At 43.2% G+C, this 23198-nt stretch overlaps 1 protein-coding gene across 4 annotated transcripts in view; it reads left to right on the forward strand.

Moving 5' to 3' along the window:
* Window positions 1–1777, forward strand: part of RNF8 (ring finger protein 8) — a 37751-nt gene extending 35974 nt beyond the window's left edge. For 2 of the 4 annotated variants that reach the window (XM_005665930.3, XM_005665931.3), the window contains one exon: window positions 1289–1777. In XM_005665930.3, coding sequence (XP_005665987.2) covers window positions 1289–1305 — 17 coding nt within the window. In that variant the 3' untranslated portion in view covers window positions 1306–1777. The remainder of the gene's footprint in view (window positions 1–1288) is intronic. The other 2 variants (XM_005665932.3, XM_021098656.1) reach the window with 1 other exon arrangement.

Genomic DNA, 23198 nt, shown 5'->3' on the forward strand with positions numbered 1-23198 from the left:
CAGGAGGGCACATTCTCTGTTTTATAGGGAGAAGAATTTCGTGTGGGAGGCTGGGCAAGGAAATTTGTTTGAGGGGAGTCAAGAGAACTTCTTATGGCTTCTGTGTTCTTCTGTGAGCTGTTAGGTGAGGCTGTTAGCGGAGAGGACGGGATGCTTGCTTGGTTCTCTCAGCTCTCCAGCGCCGAGGCCCACCGCTCAAAGGCTGCCCAGACAGGGGAGAAGATAAGCTTTTATAAGCCTTCAGTCTGCCTACCAAAGCCTTCCAGACTTTAATCTCAAGTGAGGCCTTGAGATTGCCCTTGGTGTAAGCCAAGCTCCCTGCTGCCTTGGGATCAAGGAAGAAGAAGCTGTTGAATCTTCTAGAGGCCAGTGAACAGCCCCTTCTCCCTCCTCCCATTCTAGACAGAGGGAGAACTCACACCTCTCCCTGCCTGTGCTGTGTATGTAATTCCTTCCTTCCTCTAGCCTTCCTTATTTTATTTTACTTTATTTTTTTGTCTTTTCTAGGGCCGCACACATGGCATATGGAGGTTCCCAGGCTAGGGGTCCAATCGATGCTGTAGCTGCCGGCCTATGCCACAGCCACAGCAGCGTGGGATCTGAGCGCGTCTGCGACCTACACCACAGCTCATGGCAACGCAGGATCCTTAACCCATTGAGCGAGGCAAGGGATTGAACCTGCAACCTCATGGTTCCTAGTCAGATTCGTTAATCACTGAGCCATGACGGCAACTCCCGGCCTTCCTTACTGAAGGCCAGCTTTGTGCCAGGCACTCTTCTAGGTATGAGGAATAGAAAAAGAAAAGAAAATCTAATAAGTGATATGGGATTTGTGCTGTGGAGAAAAATAAAGGGCTTGGAGCGATGGGGAGAGCATGGGCAGTTTTTGATGGGCAGTCAAGAAAGCCCCTGAGAAGAAGGTGCTATCTGAGTAAAGCTCAGAAGGCAGTAGCCGTGCTGCTGTCTGGGGAGTGGGTGCCCCAGGCAGAGGGAATAGGAATGGGGCGTGTGCCTGGGGTGTTGGAGGAACAGCAAGGAGGCCGGTGTGGCTGGGGTAGGGTGGGCAAGGGGGAGGGAGTAGGAGGTGCGGTCCGGAGGTTGTATATGGGCTTAGAGGCCTTTGGCAGGACTTGGGAGAAGTGAGGAGTGGGCTTTGAGCAGAGGGTGTGATTTGACAGGTGTTCTTGGCTCAGCATGGCTGCTGTGTGGGGAAGAGGCTGAGGGTGGCAGCAGGGAGGCCAGGAAAAGGAAATACAGGCTCCTTCATTTCTTTTTTTTCTCTCCAAAGCCAAGAGACTGTTCTGAAGACCGTGCTCCAAGGGCTTTTGAAAGACTGCCAGGCAGTGGGAGCTTGGGATGGTCCGAAGGATTCTCTGTGGACAGGTCTTGGGCCTCCCTGAGGCAAGCGTGGGACAGAGACCCAGTTAGGAAGTCCTCCGTCGGGCACCTCCGTGTCGGCCAGCCCTGCTGCCACCATGTCTGAAGGGCCAGTATTCACTACACCGACTGCTTCCGGGTGCTTGAGAGACTCTGCTTCACTACGGGTTGAATGGGTTATATGTTTCTGTTGTGTTTTTTAAATTTGTTGTTGTAGTTGTTGTTATTGCTTTGGTACCTCAGAAGCACCTCTGTTGACATTCGTTTGGGGCAGGTTGGGGGCACCCCCGTGGCTGCCCCTTAAGGCGAAGGCAGCCTCTATTCAAGAGGATGGTATACCTCTTTGTGAAAACAAGATGTCATTTCCCGGAAATAAAATGTAAAACCTCTCAGTTGCTCAGCTGGGCTTTGGCGTATTTATCTTCCTTCCCTTCCAGCTCCCAGACAGTCTCACAAGTAAACACTGGCAGCTCATAAATTGCAACCAAGAAAGTGACTATATCAGATGATAGACTCCAGTGAATGTCAGCCTAAGAAGCGGGCTGGAGATCATGGCCAGGGCGGAGGGCTCCGTTAAGCCCCTGACTGGTGCATCTCCCTTCGTTCCAGAGATGAGTCGCTGCTGCCTGGTTTGGGGATGGGGTGAATTCCCTTCTTTCATCTGCGGTTCTGAAATGGTTTCCAAATTTGTTTTCCCCACTGTCAGAAAATACAGGCAGTGTTTCTGAGACCTTGATGTGCCTTCTCTTCTTTTTTAAATTAAAAGTCATTTCTCTTTTGTTGCTTTCCCTTTTTAAATGAAGAAAACTAGTTTGGTGTTTGGGAAATAGAAGCTTAGGAAAACCTGCGGTATCCTCGGTTACCGGTGATGAGAATGAAGGGAAACAGAGGAAGCTGAAGAGTAGTTGTTTGAAATGGGGAGCGCTCTAGGAGGAACCTGGCCGTGCATTATGTCATTCAGTGATTTGCTTTCCCTCTCCCTTTTGACTGCCTTCCCAGAGAACCATTCTTTGTAGTTCTTTTTGTATTCTCCATGTGTTTCATGGGGATGGTAGGTTTTCCCTTTGTTTAATCCTGTGGATATTGGGATTCTGCCATCCTCGGTCTTCATTTCCATCTTTATCAACAGGATTATTGATGGAAATACTGGTGTAGTCAAGGAAGAAGTAATTTAAACAAAGGAAATAATACTTTAAAAATAGCCATTATGGGAGTTCCCGTCATGGCTCAGTGATTCACGTTTCTGAGCAGGAACCATGAGGTTTCGGGTTCGATCCCTGGCCTTGCTCAGTGGGTTACGGATCCAGCATTGCTGTGAGCTGTGGTGTGGGTCACAGATGCAGCTCGGATCCCCCGTGACTGTGGCTGTGGTGTAGGCCGGCAGCTACAGTTCCGATTAGACCCCTAGCCTGGGAACCTCTATATGCCTCGGGTGTGGCCCTAGAAAAGGCAAAAAGACAAAAAAAAAAAAAAAAAAAGGCCGTTATGGGGAGTTCTATTGTGGCTCAGCAGTAATGAACCGGATTGGCATCCATGAGGACTTGGGTTTGATCCCTGGCCTCACCCAGTTGGTTAAGGACCCCATGTTGCTGTGAGCTGTGCTGTAGGTCATAGGCACAGCTTGGATCCTGTGGCTGTAGCATAGGCCAGAGCAATTAGACCCCTAGCCTAGGAACTTCCATATGTCCTGGATGTGGCCCTAAAAAGAAAAAAGAAAAAAAAAAGAGCCATTACAACCAAATCAAAAAATTCTGGAGACAGAAAATACAAAAAGAAAAAGGAAAAATTCTGGAGAAACAAAGAAGGAAAAGATTATTACCATCTTGATGCAGTAGTCTCGTCTTTCTCCCACATGTTTTGCGTATACAGTTGCATGGCATGTATAAATTTTTAGAAGAGTACAGATAATACATTTTTTTAATAGGTATTTAGTAGAGCCACATGTTTTGAAATGGGAAGGCACAAAAAGACCTAAAGTGAAAAGCCTGTCACCCCCTTTGTCTGCCAGTGACCACTTGCCTGCACAGAGGTGACAAGAGATGCCATTTCCTTGTGTTATCCTTCCAGAGATGTTCTCTGTCTGTACAGGCAACACACTTGTCGTCCTTTCTCATCTTTTCCACAAATGATAACAAACTACACAGTTTTGTCCTTGCTTTTTTCAGTTATATCTTGGTGATTGTTCCAAATCAGAATATAGGAATTTCCTCTTTGTTACAGCTGCCTGTTATCCCATTATGTGTTTGCACCATGATTTGTTTATTCCAGTTTTGGGGTGTTTTGTTTTGTTTTTTTATCTTTTTCCCTTTTCTAGGGCCGCTCCTGCGCCATATGGAGATTCCCAGGCTAGGGATCTAATCAGAGCTATAGATAGCCACCAGCCTACGCCAGAGCCACGGCAATGAGGGGTCCGAGCCGCGTCTGCAGCGTACACCATAGCTCCTGGCAACACCGGATCCTTAACCCACTGAGCAAGACCAGGGATCAAACCCGCAACCTCATGGTTCCTAGTTAGATTCGTTAACCACTGCACCATGACGGGAACTCCTCCAGTTTTTTTTTTTTAATCTTTAAAGGTGTCTTTAAACCTTTTACTCTTTCTTTTTTTCATACAGCTTTCAAACAAAGTCCTATTAAATAAATCTTAGACTATATATTTTTAACTAAAATAACAAAACAAAAATAACAGCAACCAAAAAGACATAGAACCCATAAGGTGAAATGTGAAGAAGGAAAAAAGGGAAATCTGGAAACCCACCTATTGGGAGTTCTCTATTAAAATCAAAGAGGCTCAATCTGTTTCTTTTAAAAAATATTTACAAATACAGCTTCTACCAAATGTTTTGTTAGTAATGGTCTAGTAAGTCTGATTCCATAATAATCTGATATAACTACTTCCATTGGAAGGTCTAATAGTCTGCATTGAAATAAGGAAATCAGGCTCTCAATTCCACAAAACCCTACAGAGCAAAACTTCAATAAAACCAAGGTAGCATATCCAAGTTAAACTCAATCTGCTCCCAACCATCCAAAAAAAAAAAAAAAAAAACCAGTGCAACCAACAGACTTGGTATTAATAGCCTCTTACTTTTTTTTTTTGGCCACACCCCTGGCATGCAGAAGTTCCTGGTCAGGGATCAAACCCAAGCTGAATCCTTAATCACCAGGCAACCAGGGAACTTAATAGCCTCTTACCTTTTAACAAGATACAGCTTGAGAAAAGCAACCTCATTTCTAATAAGATGTGTGTCATTGCCACTGAAATCCTTATAATTTATGTTGTTGGTGACTGCAAATGAGCTGTGTCGCTTGTGTGGTGAACTGGTTCTTGCATAGTCAGGTGGCTATCATGTTGAGGCTCAGTGCTTCCCCTTTTTCACTCTTTAAGACAATACCGCAGGTGAACACCTGTATACGTCGTTAGAGGAAAGCTCCTCAAAGGAGACACATCTCACCTCAAAGAGCCTGAAGGTGGTTCTCAGAGAATGATCCTTCTCTCCCTTGGCTGCGGGACCCAGAGTGACTTGCAGCCTCTCCTTGCAGAACACCGCATTCCTCTCAAGTGTCAGGAGAAACCTTAAATACAGAGTTTTATTCTGAAAAAGGAGTTCCTGCTATGGCACAGGGTTAAGGATCCAGTGTTGTCTCTGTGGCAGTTCAAATTCGATCCCTGGCCTGACACAGTGGGTTAAGGATCTGGCATTGCTAAGCTGTGGTATAGGTCACAGCTGGGGCTCAGAAACGGCCAAAAATAAATAAATACATACATGCATAAATAAAACACAGAAGGAAAAGAAAAGAAAGAATTCCCTTTTGGTGCAGTAGGTTAAGGTAAGGATCTGGCATCATGGACTGCCACAGCTCAGGTTGCTTTGGCATGGGTTTGATCCCTGGCCTGGGAATTTCCACATGCCATGGATGCAGCCAACAAACAAAACGAAATAAAAAAAAATTAACATTTGAAAGTGAGGCTAGCCAGGTTTGGATTCCAGCTCTGCCGTTTGTAACTGTGTGACCTTGGGCAAGTTCCTCAGCCTCTCTGAGCCTCAACTGCTTTATCTCTAAAATATCCTGATATGTTATTGTGAGGCCTGGATAGTTATTTCAGTTATTGCCCTGCTCATGAACATAAACTTGAATGTTCGTTATTAAAGGACACAAACCAGAAATTAACCCAAACTTTTGCATCATTTCTCTGAGCTCCAGCATGTTGTTTCCTGGAGAGAGATCCGATATTAAACACTATCTACATTTTGCTTGCGTAGAAAGATGCATGGTAACTTTTCTGCCTTGCAGCACCATACCACTGTATAGCTGAGCACCACCACTGTGCACTCTGGCTCTAATTAAAGGCCTGTTCTCTGCAGCAGGGCTCTGAGAAACTGGGTAAAGAGGGTTTGTTTCAGCTTCTGGCTTTATTATAAGCAGATGAATGCAGTCAGCCAGCTCTGTGAAGTGCTTGGCAGTGAATGGCAGGTGTCCCACATCCATCGATTACGTTAACCTGGAAAGGGCTCACTCCCCCTCGAGGCAGGCTGCATCCCGGCAATCAGACGGTGCCAGGGGGATGGACCTTGCCCTTTGTGGGTTGGGTAGCTGGATACCTGTAATCTGTTTTTTCTGCTTGGAATCTGCTGTTTTTATTGAAAGACCTAAATCCCCTCATTATCTCCAGCCCTTCTCACTGTTTTACTCTGTGAACAACCATCCAGGCAGTCTCCACAGCTGCAGGAGTGCCTGGGGTGGGCATCTCTCTACAACTGCCTGTTTGCTTTTTGTAGCCCGAATCTGTGTAGCATCCTCTCACTTTCATATCGAAGGGTAACTCAAGGGTGCCCTGGGTGTGTTTGTCTCAACAACTCATCACCTAAACCTCTAAAAAAATTTTATAGTGAAGTCTATTTGACATAGAAATTAGGAGAAGGACCATCTAATTTGCATTGTGATCCTAACCAAAGAAGAATTTTTTTCTTTTTTTTTTAGGGCTGCACTTGCTGCATAGGGAAGTTCCCAGGCTAGGGGTCCAATCAGAGCTGTAGCTGCCGGCCTATGGTACACCACAGCCCCAGCAACTCAGGATCTGAGCCATGTCTTCGACCTCCACCACAGCTGATGGCAACACCAGATCCTTAACCCATTGAGCAAGGCCAGGGGTCAAACCTGCATCCTCATGGATCCTAGTCAGGTTCATTAACCACTGAGCCACAATGGGAACTCCCCAAAGAAGAATCTTAAGAATGTTAGCATCCTGGAATCACTGTTTCTTACCCAGAGAGATGGTCGTGTTAACAGGTGCAGGGCCTGATTTGAGCTGAGTGCTGACACTGGTGACCAAAGGCCAAGGGCTTGTTCTTCTGAACACCAGTAAAGCTTGCCACCTGGTCAACTTTTCCAGCTTTTTTCATAAATGTGTGTTGATGCAGGAGGAGCGGGAGCTCCTGAGGAGATGGGGCCTTGTGTCAATGAAAAGTAATGAACTGCCTTCTTAGCTGATTTCTTCATTTTAGAAGAGCCTATGAATCCTGCACAATAAATGCTCAGATCTTGGAATTCCTTCATCTGCAGCGTCCCCAGGGGTACCTGAGCTTATTCATTGAATCTCCAAGTAGTATTTTCATCTTGTCACTTTACCAAAGTCCAGCCCAGATCCCCACATCAGATCCAATTTCCAGATCCACTGTCCCTGCTATCCACCTCCCTCAGGCTCTATGACTACTTGAATCTGGTGTGACTTTTTTTAAATCTCGTAGCTATTTGAATTCTGGATGGTTCCAGTAAATTCTGTATGCTCCCCTCCACTGTCCACACAAATGTTAATTTTTCCCCATAGTCGCCTGGACATCATTTTCCAGAGCAATGACTGGAAGTCATTAAAGTAGTCCAAGGTGGCTTTTAGGGATTCAGTGTCGTTAGGTGGACTTGAGAATTTACTCTGCTGTGATGCCCAAAGGTAAAACGTTATTAAATGTGTCACATGGTAACAGTCCAATATCCACTAAGTTGGTTGTCAAGATAAATATTCACTAACTGGAGTTCCCATTGTGGCGCAGTGGAAACGAATCCGACTAGGAACCATGAGGTTGTGGGTTCGATCCCTGGCCTCACTCAGTGGGGTAGGTCAGCGGCAACAGCTCTGATTAGACCCTCCTTATGCCACGGGTGCGGCCCTCAAAAGACAAAAAAAAATTCACTAACTGGAAGAGTGTAAAGGGCCAGAGCAGAACTGTTGATTCAAGGTCTCTCACCCACAAGGTTGTGGAAAAATCCATGTGTGAAGAATATCCAGGTAAGCATTGTGGTTGACATTTGCAACAAGAAGAAATGCCCCATCAAGTAAGTGATCTTTTTTTTTTTTTTTTTTTTTTTTTTTTTTTTTTTGTCTTTTTAGAGCTGCACTCAGGACATATGGAAGTTCCCAGACTAGGGGTCGAATTGGAGCTACAGCTGCTGGCCTATACCACAGTCACAGCAACGCAGGATCCAAGCCCCGTCTTTGACCTACACCACAGCTCAGGCAATGCTAGATCCTCAATCCTCTGAGCAAGGCCAGGGGTCGAACCTGCATCTTCATGGATACCAGTTGGGTTTGTCACTACTGAGCCACAGTGGGAACTCCTATTTTGTATATTTTTTACAAACCCAATTTAAAATGAAATGTCAAAGAAAAGGAAATGAGATGACAGCCATATATTACACTGTTTCACTTGCCTTACTGAATGTGTTGAAACCTGAAAGCCAGAGTGGGGGGTGTGTGTGTGTAAAAATGAATGCGACTTGAAGTATAATGTCAGCAAAATTGAAAGAGCTTCTTACATCTGCCCAGCCCAAAAAGGGCATCTAAATAAGATGAGTCTCAGAGTTCCCTTGTGGCTCAGCAGCTTAAGGATGTGGCGTTGTCACTGCAGCGGCTCAGGTCACTGCTGTGGCACAGATTCCATCCCAGGCCTGGAACTTCTGCGTGCTGTGGGTGCAGCCAAAACAAAACAAAACAAAAAAACAAGATGTGTCTCTCCACCGATATCTTTCAGTGTAGCCAGCTCCCTCTTTTTGTTTCCTATACTCATGCTGTTACCACCAAGGAAGAATTCTTATTTTGTGAGTCCTTTTGGAAACTACAAAGGCTGTGAACAATTTGAAAATGGTAAACATATTGTTTGCCCAATAAAACTTTGGAAAGAGAACTTCATATTCTATACCAACACATAGAGCCCCTGAGATGCTTGGTAACATATCTAGTTTTGCTACTTTCAAATAAGAAAAATTCTTCACATCACTCATTGTCTTTTTACACAGACTGACAAAAGGAGTCTTCTAACAGCCCTGAAAAAGAAGTTTTGTCAACAGCCATAAATACCATCGATTTTATCAGAGGCAGATCTTTGAATCAAACACATTTTAAAAATGTTTGTAAAGATAGAGCAAAATATAGATTCCTTTTCTACCACAGGGAGGTTTGCTGACTTTCACAAAGATATATACCTTCAAGCACTTTTGCAAACCAAGGGCAGAAGCTTTACTTGAAATTTTAAAAAGAAAGAATGAAAAGAAAATTCACTCTTGGGACATTATGAGAAATGTTCTTCATGTATTGGCTTACCTGACATGTATACCTTTTTTTTTTTTTTCTTTTTGGCTGCCCCACGGCATATAGAGTTCCTGGGCCAGGGATCAGATCCAAGCAGTGGTGGCAACCTACCTAAGGATACTGCTAGATTCTTTTTTTTTTTTTTTTTTTTTTTTTTTTTGTCTTTTTGCCTTTTCTAGGGCCATTTCCCATGGCATAAGGAGGTTCCCAGGCTAAGGGTCTAATCAGAGCTGTAACTGCGGGCCTACGCCAGAGCCACAGCAACGCGGATCCGAGCCGCGTCTGCGACCTACACCACAGCTCACGGCAATGCCGGATCCTTAACCCACTGAGCGAGGGCAGGGATCGAACCCTCACCCTCATGGTTCCTAGTCGGATTCGTTAACCACTGAGCCATGATGGGAACTCCAGGATACTGCTAGATTCTTAACCCACTGTGCCAGGCCCGGAATCACACCTGCATTCTGGCACTGCAGAGATGCCACCAATCCTGCTGAGCCACAGCAGGAACTCTGACATTATTTTTAATTTTATGAATGTGTTAAACCTTTCAATTCAGTGTTGTGAGGTCAACATTATAGATGCTTCTTAAAAAATTAAAAATTCTCAGTTATCAACAAGAAACTGGAAGATGTGCTTTCCTAAGATGAAGTTGTGATACAAAATGCTGTCAGTTTCGGAGTTCCTGTCATGGCTCAGTGGTTAAAGAATCCGACTAGGAACCATGAGGTTGCGGGTTCGATCCCTGGCCTTGCTCAGTGGGTTAAGGATCCGGTGTTGCCGTGAGCTGTGGTGTAGGTTGCAGACGCGGCTTGGATCCTGCATTGCTGTGGCTCTGGCGTAGGCTGGCAGCTACAGCTTCGATTAGACCCCTAGCCTCGGAACCTCCTTATGCGTGGGGGTGGCCCAAGAAATGGCAAAAAGACAAAAAAAAAAAAAAAAAAGTTATTTCTGTCTTACAGCTTCTAACTTGAACCATAGATCTGCAATCCATTTCTTTCTCTTTCTCTTTCTCTTTTTTTTTGGGCCATGCTGGTGGCATGTAGAAGTTCCAGGGCCAGCAATCAAACCCATGCTACAGACACAACCCAAGCCGCTGCAATGACAATGCTTGATCCTTAATACAGTGCCTCACATGGGAACTCCTGAGGATGAATTTATTATCTTAGAACCAAAAAAATGCAATTGGAGTTTAACTCAAATATTTTTGAAGAGTTCTAGTACTCCTTGAGAAAGCATTATTCTTTTTTTTTTATTTTTTTTATTTTATTTTCCCACTGTACAGCAAGGGGGTCAGGTTATCCTTACATGTATACATTACAATTACAGTTTTTCCCCCACCATTTCTTCTGTTGCAACATGAGTATCTAGACATAGTTCTCAATGCTATTCAGCGGGATCTCCTTGTAAATCTATTCTAGGTTGTGTCTGATAAGCCCAAGCTCCCGATCCCTCCCACTCCCTCCCCCTCCCATCAGGCAACCACAAGTCTCTTCTCCAAGTCCATGATTGTCTCTTCTGAGGAGATGTTCATTTGTGCTGGATATTACATTCCAGTTATAAGTGATATCATATGGTATTTGTCTTTGTCTTTCTGGCTCATTTCACTCAGTATGAGATTCTCTAGTTCCATCCATGTTGCTGCAAATGGCATGATGTCATCCTTTTTTATGGCTGAGTAGTATTCATTGTGTATATATACCACATCTTCCGAATCCAATCATCTGGCGATGGACATTTGGATTGTTTCCATGTCTGGCTATTGTGAATAGTGCTGCAATGAACATGCGGGTGCATGTGTCTCTTTTAAGTAGAGCTTTGTCCGGATAGATGCCCAAGAGTGGGATTGCAGGGTCATATGGAAGTTCTATGTATAGATTTCTAAGGTATCTCCAAACTGTTCTCCATAGTGGCTGTACCAGTTTACATTCCCACCACAGTGCAGGAGGGTTCCCTTTTCTCCACAGCCCCTCCAGCACTTGTTATTTGTGGATTTATTAAGAGAAAGCATTATTCTTGCCTTGATTTAAAAGAAAAACTTTAGAAGCTTTAATCCCATTTGCAAAAATAACCTTTATGAATCCACAAATGGGAATTTTTAGCACTTCTGACCATCGAAACAAAAATTAAAATTGAATTTCCAATAAAATGTGTCAAAGACCATCTCACAATTTTTTAAGTTAAGCAACAGCTTTCTCACTGTTAAATATATATGTTTATAAATATATGTGTATATTGGATACTTTTTTTTTTTGTCTTTTTGCCATTTCTTGGGCTGTTCCTGCGATCCTTAACCCACTGAGCAAGGCCAGGGATCAAACCCGCAACCTCATGGTTCCTAGTCGGATTCGTTAACCACTGAGCTACGACGGGAACTCCCTGGATAATTTTTTTATTGAGGTAAATTTTACAACCAGTGAAATCACAGATGTTAAGTGTGAATAGTTCCATGAATTTTGACAATGTGTATACCTATGTAACCACCAAATCAATCAAGATAAAAAAATACTTCCCCAGAAAGTTTCCTCATACCACTTTTTCCTCAGCTGCAGCTCCATTCCTCCTTTATTATTTTTATTATTTTTGCTTGTTAGAGCCGCATGGAAGTTCCCAGGGTCTAATCGGAGCTACAGCTGCTGGCCTACACCACAGCCACAGCAACACAGGATCTGAGCTGAGTCTGCAACTTACACCACAGCTCACGGCAACGCCGGATCTCCGAGGCCAGGGATTGAACCTGAAACCTCATGGTTCCTAGTCCTATTTGTTTCTACTGTGCCACAATGGGAACTCCTCTAATTCCTCTTTTAGACTGGGAACTTCTATATGCTGCAGGTGCAGCCATTAAAAGAAAAAAAAAAAGTTCCTGGAGTTCCAGTCGTGGCGCAGTGGTTAACGAATCCGACTAGGAACCATGAGGTGGTGGGTTCGATCCTTGGCCTTGCTCAGTGGGTTAAGGATCTGGCGTTGCAGTGAGCTGTGGTGTATGTTGCAGACGGAGGCTGGGATCCCACGTGACTGTGGCCGTGGTGTAGGCTGGCGGCCACAGCTCCGATGGGACCCCTGGCCTGGGAACTTCCATATGCTGCGGATGCAGCACTAGAAAAGGCAAAAAATAATATATATAATAATAATAATAATAATAATTCCTGGGCCAGGGATTGAACCTGTGCCATAGCAGTGTCCAGAGCCACTGCAGTGGCAATGCCAGATCCTTAACCTGTTGCACCACCAGGGGACATCAATTTTGACTGTTCTTGAACTCCATATACATAGTCATAGTATATATATTCTCCAGTGCTTGGGCTTCTTTCAATTATCATTATATTTTTTCAGGTGATTATAAACAAAGATGCTATGAGCATTCCTGTACAAGTCTTTTTGTGTGCATTTGTTTTCATTTATCTTATAAATACCTAGAGGTGAAATTGCTGAGTCATAGAGTAAGTGTATGTTTAACTTCATGAGAAACTGCCACACTGATTCCAGGTGACAGATGAGGGTGGTGGTTGCTCCATACCCTTATCAGCATTTGGTTTTGCCTGTGTATTTAATTTCAGCCATTCTAGTGGGTGTGAAGTGGTATTTCACTGTAGTTTAAATTTCATGTTCTTGATAACTAACAATGTGTATAGTTAACTTGGTTTTTTTAGTGCACAGTTCTGTAAGTTTTAATGCATGTAGATTAATGTAATTACTGCACAATGAGGATACAAAACAGTTCCATCACTGCAGCCATCCCTTCTGCATCCCACTTGATTTTATGGTCAAACCTTTCCCCCGTTCCTAACTCCTAACAATCACAAACCTATTCGTTGTCCCCATAGGTTTGTCTTTTCTGGAGTGTCATGTAGATGGAGTCATACAACATGTAACCGTTGGAGACTGGCTTCTTTCACTCAGCTTGTGAAACTCTTTCATGTTGTTGCATTTGTGAATAGTTTGTTCTCTTTATTACTCATAGTTTGTGTATCCATTTTCCTACAGAAAGAACACTTGAGTTCTTTCTAGACAATTATGAATAGAACAGCTCTCTCTATAAACCTTTGTGGGTTTTTTTGTTTGTTTTTTTGTTTTTGTGGTGGTGGGGAGTGGGCATGCTGGTGGCATGCAGAAGTTTCTGGGTCAGGGATTGAACTGGTGCCACAGCTGTGACCCACACCACAGCAGTGACAATGCCGGATCCTTAATTGTGAGGCCACCAGGGAATGCCTGTATTTGGTTTTTGTGTGAACATAAGATTCACTTATATAAGGCAAACAGCTAAGTGTGAGTCCTGGGTAACAAGGTACATATGTATTCCAGTTTATAAACTGCCAAACTGTTATCTAGAGTGCTTGTACCACTTTGCATACCCATCAGCAATGGATAAGAGTTCCAGCTGCTTCACATCTTCACCAGCACTTGGTATTGTCAGGTTTTTTTTTTTTTTTTTAATCATAGGCATTCTAATTGGTGTGTATCTTACTGCAGTTTTAATTTGCCTTCCATAAGAGCAAATGAGATTGAGTATCTTTGGGTGCTTATTTGTCATCCACATATTTTATTTGGTGAGCTAGCTGCTTAAATCTTTTGCCCACTTAAAAAATTGTATTATATTGGAGTTCCCATCATAGTGCAGTGGTTAACGAATCCGACTAGGAACCATGAGGTTGTGGGTTCGATCCCTGGCCTTGCTCAGTGGGTTAAGGATCCAGCATTGCCATGAGCTGTGGTGTAGGTTGCAGATGCGGCTCGGATCCCGCGTTGCTGTGGCTCTGGCGTAGGCTGGCAGCTACAGCTCCAATTAGACCCCTCGCCTGGGAACCTCCATATGCCGTGGGAGCGGCCCAAGAAATGGTAAAAAGACCAAAAAAAAAAAAAAATTGTATTATGGAGTTCCCATCGTGGCTCAGGGGAAACGAATCTGACTAGTATCCATGAGGACGCAGGTTCAGTCCTTGGCCTTGCTCAGTGGGTTAAGGATCTGGCATTGCCATGAGCTATGGTGTAGTTTGGATCATGGTTGGATCCCATGTGGCTGTGGCTGTGGCATAGGCTGGCAGCTGCAGCTCCAATTCGACCCCTAGCCTGGGAACCTCCATATGTTGCGGGTGCAGCCCTAAAAAGACAAAAAGACAAAAAAAATATTGTTTTCTTACTGTTGAATATGGCCAGTTCTTTATATATCCTGGATACAAATGTGTGGGATATATGATTTGCAAATATTTTCTCCTAGTCTGTAACTTCTCTTTTCATTTTCTTTCTTTCTTTTTTGTCTAGGGCCACACCCAAGGCATGTGGAATCTCCCAGGCTAAGGGTTGAATTGGAGCTGTAGCTGCCGGCCTACACCACAGCCACAGCAACAGAGGATCTGAGCTGCATCTGCAACTTATACCACAGCTCGCGGCAACGCCAAATTCTTAACCCACTGAGCCATGCCAGGGAATGAACCTGCATCCTCACGTATACTAGTTAGATTCATTACCACTGAGCCACGACAGAAATTCTCTTTTCATTTTCTTAATAGTATTTTTTACAGAACAATAGTTTTTTATTTTGATGCAGTCTGATATATCAATGTTTTATTTTATAGATCATGATTTGACCCTGCAGACGTTAGAATGGAAATACTAAACATCTCTATACATATAAATGAACCAATTGATGTGAATCAATTCCTTAAAAACTACAGAATACCATCACCCAAGAAGAAATAATTTACCTGAATAGTTCTCTGTTTTTTTTTAATTGACTTAATAGTTTTAATTTTTGAAAAATAACTTAAATGGAGTTCTCTTCGTGGCTCAGTGGTTAATGAACCCGACTAGGATCCACGAGGATGCAGGTTCAATCCCTGGCTTCGCTAAATGGGATCCAGCATTGCCGTGAGCTGTGGTATAGTTTACAGACACGGCTACAGCTCCAAATCAACCCCCAGCTCGGGAACCTCCATATGCCTTGGGTGCGGCCCTAAAAAGAAAAAGGAAAAAAAAAAAAAAACCTTAAAAATTGAGGGCCAGATGGCTTCGCTGTTGAATTCTACAAAATATATAAAGAAGAAATTACACCAATCCTACACAATCACTTCCAGAAAATAAAAGAGGAAAGAACATTTTCCAAAGTATTATAGGACATCAGCATTATTCTGATACCAAAACCAGATAAGACAAGAGAAGAAAAGAAATTTGCAGACAAACATCCTTCACGAACATTAGAAGCAAAAGTCCTAAACAAAATATTAATGAATCAAATCCTACAATGTAAAAAAGAGTTCTACACCTTGGCCGAGTAGGGTTTATCCCAGGAATGTAAGGCTGTTTAAATATTAAAATATCTGGAATTCCCATTGTGGCTCAGTGGTAACAAACCCCACTAGTATCCATGAGGATGAGAGTTCGATCCCTGGCCTTATTCATTGGTTCAGGATCCGGCCTTGCTGTGAGCTGTGGTGTAGGCTGGTGGCTGCAGCTCTGCTTTGACGCCTAGCTTGGGAACCTCCATATGCCACACATGTGGCCCTAGAAAGCAAAAAAATAAAATACATAAAGTGAAATAAAATCTCAATGAATGCAATTCATATTGTCAAACATAAAAATCAAGCTTCATGATCACATTAATTAAAGCAGTAAAAGCATTAGACAAAATTCAATAATCATTTATGATTAAAAACTAGTAATAAAAGAGAAGGGTATATATATATTTAATTATCACAATGTAATATGCTTACATATACATTTATATGTCTCTCTCTCTACACACACACACACACACACACACACACACACAATCCTATATAATGATTAGAGTCTGAATGCTTTTGCACTGAGAGTGTAAGAAACCTGAAAAACAAACCTGCCTCTATATTGAATCTATTTCTTTAGTTCTAACCTTTGTGCTCTCTGGCCTGTGCTTAGTCATTCTGTCTCTGCTCTTCTGTAAAGGAATGTTGCCTATGGTCTGAAGTATACATAATAGCCCTTTCTCAAGGCTCTGCTTCCCAGGCTTGACCTTTAAAGGTGTAACACTTTTCATTCATATAGAGATATAAAGTTGCAGAACAGAGAATAACATTTGCCTTGTTGGAGGTTTTCCAGAAACATCATGGCCAGACCTACATGTATAACTGTAAGAACAAAGGATTATCACTTCCCCTCAAGGGTCTGACTGCACCAAGAGGTTTGCAACAAACAGCCACACAATCTCCCCTTTTAGTATAAAACAAGCCTGAATTCGAACTTGGGTAAAACGGTTCTTTGGAACACTAGTCTGCCAGCTTCTCAGCAGTCTGCTGACTTTCCAAATAAAGTTGCTACTCCTTGCCCCAACACTTTGTATCTCACTTGGCCTGTCCTGGGGTGGCAGGGTGAGCTGGGACTTGGTAACAAGATCAGGAACAAGGCAAGGATAAACACTTAACACTCAATCAAATGCTACTGGAAGTCCTAGCCAGTGCAGTAAGGTGGTGGTGGGGGGGAGGTATTGATTGGAAAGGAAGAAAGAAGAGGATTCCATAACACAGGACATGAGGTCTACATAGAAAATCCTAAAAACTCTACAAAAAAAGTTCCTAAAATTAATAAGTGAGTTTTAAAACTTTGTAGAATTCAAGGTCAACAGACAAAAATTGATAATTCTATACATTAGCCATTAGCAATTGGATATCGGTTTTTTTCTTATGGCCTCACCCATGGCATGTTGGAAGCTCCCAGGCCAGGAATCAAATCCAAGGTGAAGCTGCAACCTACACCACAGCTGCAGCAACACTGGATCCTTTTAACCCACTGCACTGGGCCAGGGATTGAATCCGCACCTCCACGGCGACCCAAGCTGCTGCTGTTGGGTTCTTAATCCACTGTGCCACAGCAGGAACTCTGGATATTAAAATTCTTAAAATACCATTTACAAAAGCCTCAAGAAAATGAAATGTTCTAACAAAGCTTGTTCAACATATGTCTGCTAAAAAACTACAAAATTATGATGAAATAAATCAAAGACCTAGATACAGGTAAATACTACATTAAGGGACTGGGTGCTTCAATACAGTTAAGATGTAAATTATTCTTAAAGGATCTATCAGTTTCATGCAATTTCATTTAAAAATTCCAGCAGGGGAGTTCCCATCATGGCGCAGTGGTTAACGAATCCGACTGGGAACCATGAGGTTGAAGGTTCGGTCTCTGCCCTTGCTCAGTGGGTTGACGATCTGGCGTTGCCGTGAGCTGTGGTGTAGGTTGCAGACTCGGCTCGGATCCCAGGCCGGTGGCTACAGCTCCGATTTGACCCCTAGCCTGGGAACCTCCATATGCCGCAGGAGCGGCCCAAGAAATAGCTAAAAAAAAAAGACAACAACAACAAAAAAAAACCATTAAAAATTTCAGCAGGAATTTTTGTAGACATAAACACACTGATCTTAAAATTTATGTGGAAAGGCAAAGGAACTTGGATACCAAAAACAATTTCTAAAAAAAGGATAAACCTGGAGAATTCATAATATCTGATTTTTTTTTTTCTTTTGTCTTTTTAGGGCTGCACCTGCAGCATATGGATGTTCCCAGGCTAAGTGTCCAATCAGAGCTGCAGCTGCTGGCCTATACCACAGCCACAGCAACTCGGAATCCGAGCTAAGTCTGTGACCTACACCACAGCTCACGGCAATGTCAGATCCTTAACCCACTCAGCGAGGCCAGGGATTGAACCTGTGTCCTCATGGATACTAGTCGGGTTCGTTAACCACTAATCCATAATATCTGATTTTTAAGACAACTATTAAAAAGATTTATTACAAGACATTATAATAATGGTAAGGGATAGTCACATAGTCAGTGGAATAGAATAGAGAGTTTAGAAATAGACTCAGCCTATTTCTTTTTGACAAAAGTACAAAGACAATTCAGGGGAGAAAGGATTGTTTTTTCAACATTAGGTGTTGGAACAACATTTAAACATCCATATACAATCATCATCATCATCTTCAACTAAACTATAACTTTATACAAAAATTAAAACTGGAGTTCCCGTCGTGGCTCAGTGGTTAACGAATCCGACTAGGAACCATGAGGTTGAGGGTTCGATCCCTGGCCTTGCTCAGTGGGTTAAGGATCCAGCATTGTCGTGAGCTGTGGTGTAGGTTGCAGACGAGGCTTGGATCCCTCATTGCTGTGGCTCTGGCATAGGCCGGCGGCTATAGCTCCGATTCGACCCCTAGCCAGGGGACCTCCATATGCCGTGGGAGCGGCCCAAGAGAATGGCAAAAAAAAAAAAGACAAGAAAAATTAAAACCAAAATAGCTCATTATCCTAAACATAAAACTCTGAAACTTTTAGAAGAAAACATAGGAGAAAATCTTCATAATCTTGGGTTAGACAAAGAGTTCATAAATATGACATCAAATCATGATCTATAAAATAAAACGTTGATATATCAGACTGCCTCAAAATCAAAAACTATTGCTCTGTAAAAGATACTATTAAGAAAATGAACAGAATTTGTCTTTCGGCCTCGTAAGTTTATTTCTTTTACTTACTTTTTCAAAGAATGAGCTTTTGGTTTCATTATCTTTCTGTTTGGAATTTCATTGATTTTTGCTTTTATTTTATCATTCCCTTAATCTGCTTACTTTGGATTTTATGTATTTATTTTTTTTGACAGGAAAGTAGGATTTATTGGTGAGCGTTAAGGAGGGGACAACGCTGTCAAGACTCTCATGTGTGCATGGCCTGCCATTTGTCCAGGGGGCCGAGATAGGAATGTATTTGACCCCACAGCCATCCGGGCTAAGCCGCTTTTCTGCCACCATGTTTTCAAATTCATCTGTGTTGAACTTAGTAACTGCCTGGAGATGTGGATCTTCCGGCGGCCAGGGAACTTGAACTTGGCCCTGTGTAGTGCCTCAGTCACATGCTCCTTGTTCTGCAGCTTGGTGTGGATGGACATTATGACTTGGCCAATGCGGACCCTGGCCACCGTGCCCTGGGGCTTTCCAAAGGCACTGCACATACCTGTCTGGAGCTGAGATTGGAGACAGCAGGCCAGTCGTGACTGTCCACTGGAGAGGGCTGTTTCCAAGGTCCCTTAGGGCAACCTATAAGCAACAGGCTGCATACACTACCTAGGAGGCTGCTGTTTGCAGGCATTGCACACCGGACTCCCATAGGGAAAAGAGCCGTTGGCCTAACTGGCTGCAAATACTTTGGATTTACTTATTCTTCCTTTTCTAGTTACTTATGATGGAAGCTTTGATTATTGAATCGTGACCGTTCTTCTTTTCAGTTAGAACCACTTAACACAGTAACATTTACTTCTAAGCATGACTTAGCTGTCTCCTGTAATTAAAAAAAAAAAAAAAAAAAAATTGGGAGTTCCCGTCGTGGCGCAGTTGTTAACGAATCCGACTAGGAACCATGAGGTTGCGGGTTCGGTCCCTGCCCTTGCTCAGTGGGTTAACAATCCGGCGATGCCATGAACTGTGGTGTAGGTTGCAGATGCGGCTCGGATCCTGCGTTGCTGTGGCTCTGGCGTAGGCCGGCGGCTACAGCTCCGATTGGACACCTCGCCTGGGAACCTCCATATGCCGCGGGAGCGGCCCAAGAAATGGCAAAAAGACAAAAAAAAAAAAAAAAATGTATTTCCCATCTTGGCTCAGTGGTTAAGGAATCCAACTAGGAACCATGAGGTTGCAGGTTCGATCCCTGGCCTTGCTCAGTGGGTTAAGGATCCGGTGTTGCCGTGAGCTGTGGTGTAGGTCACAGACGCGGCTTGGATCCCAAGTTGCTGTGGCTCTGGTGTAGGCCGGCGCTGTAGCTCCAATTTGACCTCTAGCCTGGGAACCTCCATATGCCACAGGTGTGGCCCTAGAAAAAGACAAAAAGAAAAAAAATTACTTAAAATTTTTTTACTATAGTTTATTTACAATGTTCTGTTTGTTTGTTTGTGGTTTTTTAAGGGCCGCACACACAGCATATAAAAGTTCCCAGGCTAGGGGTCAAATCGGAGCTGTACCTGCCAGACTTTGCCACAGCCATAGCAACACCAGATCCAAGCTGTGTCTGCCACCTACACCACGGCTCATGGCAATGCCAGGTCCTTAACCCCCTGAGCAAGGCCAGGGATCAAACCTGAATCTTCATGAATATTAGTCAGGTTCACTACTGCTGAGTCACAATGGGAACTCCGCATGTAATTTTCGATGTTGTGTTTTTATTTTCATTTTGTTAAAAAAATTCTCCAATTTCCCTTGAAGTTTCTTTTTGACCCATGGATATTCAGAATAATTTCCAAATATTTGGAGATTTTGCAGTTATCTTTCTGTTACTGAGTTCTACTTTAATGCTATAGAGTCAGAGAATTTAGTTTATATGATTTCAATTATTTTACTATTTTTTTTTGCTTTTGGGGCTGTATCCATGGCATATGGAGGCTGCCAGGCTAGGGGTCTAATCAGAGCTGTAGCTGCCGGCCTACGCCAGAGCCACAGCAACACCAGATCCTAGCCACATCTGTGACCTACACCACAGTCACTGCAACGTCGGCTCCTTAACCCACTGATTGAGGCCAGGGATCGAACTCACAACCCCATAGTTCCTAGTCAGATTCATTTCCACTGCACCACGACAGGAACTCCTGATTTCAATTATTTTAAATTTGCTAAGGTTTGTTTTATGACTCAGGATATGGTCTATCTCGGTACATGTGTGTACTTGAATGTGCAGTGTGCTGTTGTTGGGTGAAGTGTTCTGTACGTGTCAAGTAGATCCAGTTGGCCAATGATGCTGTTTGTTTTTCTGTATCCTTGCTGATTTGTCTCCTGTTCCATTGATTACTGAGAAATGAAGGTTGAATTCTCCAATTTTATTTGTGGAGTTGTCCATTTTTCCTTAAATTTCTACCAGTCTTTGCTTTTATCTCGAAGCTCTGTTGTTGGGTATATACCTATTTAAGATTGTTGTGTCTTCCTGATGTGTTTATTCTTTAACCATTATGCGATATTTCTCTTTCTCCCTGAGAGTCTTCCTCACTATAAAGTCTGCTTTGACGCTACTGTAGATCTTTTAGCTTTCTTTCTTTCTTTCTTTTTTTTTTTTGTCTTTTTAGGGCCACACCCATGGCATATGGAGTTTCTCAGGCTAGGGGTTGAATGGGAGCTGTAGCTGCTGGCCTGCACCACAGCCACAGCAATGTCAGATCTGAGCTGCGTCTGTGACCCACAGTACAGCTCACAGCAACACCGGATCCATGACCCACTGAGCGAGGCCAGGAATTGAATCTGAAACCTCATGGTTCCTAGTCAGTTTCCACTGCACCACAACGGGAACTCTGACAATCTCTTTTTTTTTTTTTTTTTTTTTTTTTTGTCTTTTTGCTATTTCTTTGGGCCGCTCCCGCAGCATATAGAGGTTCCCAGGCTAGGGGTCGAATCGGAGCTGTAGCCACTGGCCTACGCCAGAGCCACAGCAACGCTGGATCCGAGCCGAGCCTGCAACCTACACCACAGCTCACGGCAACGCCGGATCGTTAACCCACTGAGCAAGGGCAGGGATCGAACCCGCAACCTCATGGTTCCTAGTCGGATTCGTTAACCACTGCGCCACGACGGGAACTCCCAATCTCTCTTTTTTAATTGGTCTATTTAGACCATTGATATACACAGTTATTGATATGTTTGGATTTAGGTCTGCCATTTTATTAATTTTATTTGTTCTCTCTGTTTTTCATACTTCTCTTTCTTTTTTCCTGCTTTCCTTTGGATAATCTGAAAAAAAAAATTTCTTTGGCCTTGCCTGTGGCATGCAGAAGTTCCCAGGCCAGGGATCAAATCTGCAGCATAGCAGCAACCTGAGCCATAGCAGTGACAATGTGGGATCCTTAATCTGCTGGGCCACTAGGGAACTCCTGGATTATTTAAAAAATTTTTTTTTTTTTTTTTTTGTTATTTTGCTATTTCTTGGGCCGCTCCCACGGCATATGGAGGTTCCCAGGCTAGGGGTCCAATCAGAGCTGTAGCTGCCAGCCTACGCCAGAGCCACAGCAACTTAGGACCCAAGCCGCGTCTGCAACCTACATCACAGCTCATGGCAACGCCGGATCGTTAACCCACTGAGCAAGGGCAGGGACACAGTCAGATTCGTTAACCACTGCGCCACGATGGGAACTCCCCATTTAAAATTTTAAAACAGTCCATTTTAGGGGTTCCCATCATGGCACAGTGGTTAACGAATCTGACTAGGAATCATGAGTTTGCATGTTTGATCCCTGGCCTCGCTCAGTGGGTTAAGGATCTGGCATTGCTGTGAGCTGTGGTGTAGGCCGGCAGCTGCAGCTCCGATTAGACCCCTAACCTGGGAACCTCCATATGCCATGGGTGCGGCCCTAAAAAGACAAAAGACAAAAAAAAAAAAAAAAAAAAAAAGAAAGAAAGCAAGAAAAGAAAATAGTCCATTTTAATGGGCATAGTGAGTTTCTTACTATCTCTTTGTGTATTTTAAAAATTCCAATTATTAATTTTTTAAATAAGAAAATAAAAATACATCTTCACATGTTACCTCTGACTTTGCTTTCTGATTAGGAGTCAGGGATCAGTATGATGGGGAATATAAGACAGAACTCTGAATGTAATTTCTTTATTGTTTTCATTTGCCTACTCCCAAAATGGAATTGAGGCAAACTTTTTTGGTGTTATATATTTCTTTATGTAGATTCAATTTACTGTCTAATGACCTTTCTTTCAGCTTGAAAGACTCTTTTCAATATCTTGTAAGGCAGTTCTCATAATGACAAATTATCTGGTTTTGTTTATTTGGGAATGTCTCAATTTTTCCTTTATGATCCTAGCCACCCCCCAGTTTGGTTTGGTTTGTTTTTGCTGGGGTTTTGTTTGTTTGTTTGTTTGTTGCAGGATAGTTTTACTGGGGATAGAATTCTTGCTTGAGAGTCTTTTCCTTTCAGCACTTTGAAAATGTCATTCTAGTGCCTTCTGGCATCCATGATTTCTGAGTTCCCATTGTGGCACAGCAGTTAGGGAAACCGACTAGCATCCATGAGGACACAGGTTCGATACCTGGCCTCACACAGTGGGTTAAGGATCTGGCATTGCCGTGGCTCTGGCATAGCCTGGCAGCTGTAGCTCTGATTAGACCCCTCACCTGGGAACCTCCATATGCTGTGGGAGCAGCCCTAACAAGACAAAAGAAAACAAAAATCTAGGACTTCCCACTGTAGTGCAATGGGTTAATGATCCAGCTTGTCTCTGTGGCATTG

This window comes from Sus scrofa, chromosome 7 (assembly GCF_000003025.6).
Source record: "Sus scrofa isolate TJ Tabasco breed Duroc chromosome 7, Sscrofa11.1, whole genome shotgun sequence".
Lineage (NCBI taxonomy): Eukaryota > Metazoa > Chordata > Mammalia > Artiodactyla > Suidae > Sus > Sus scrofa.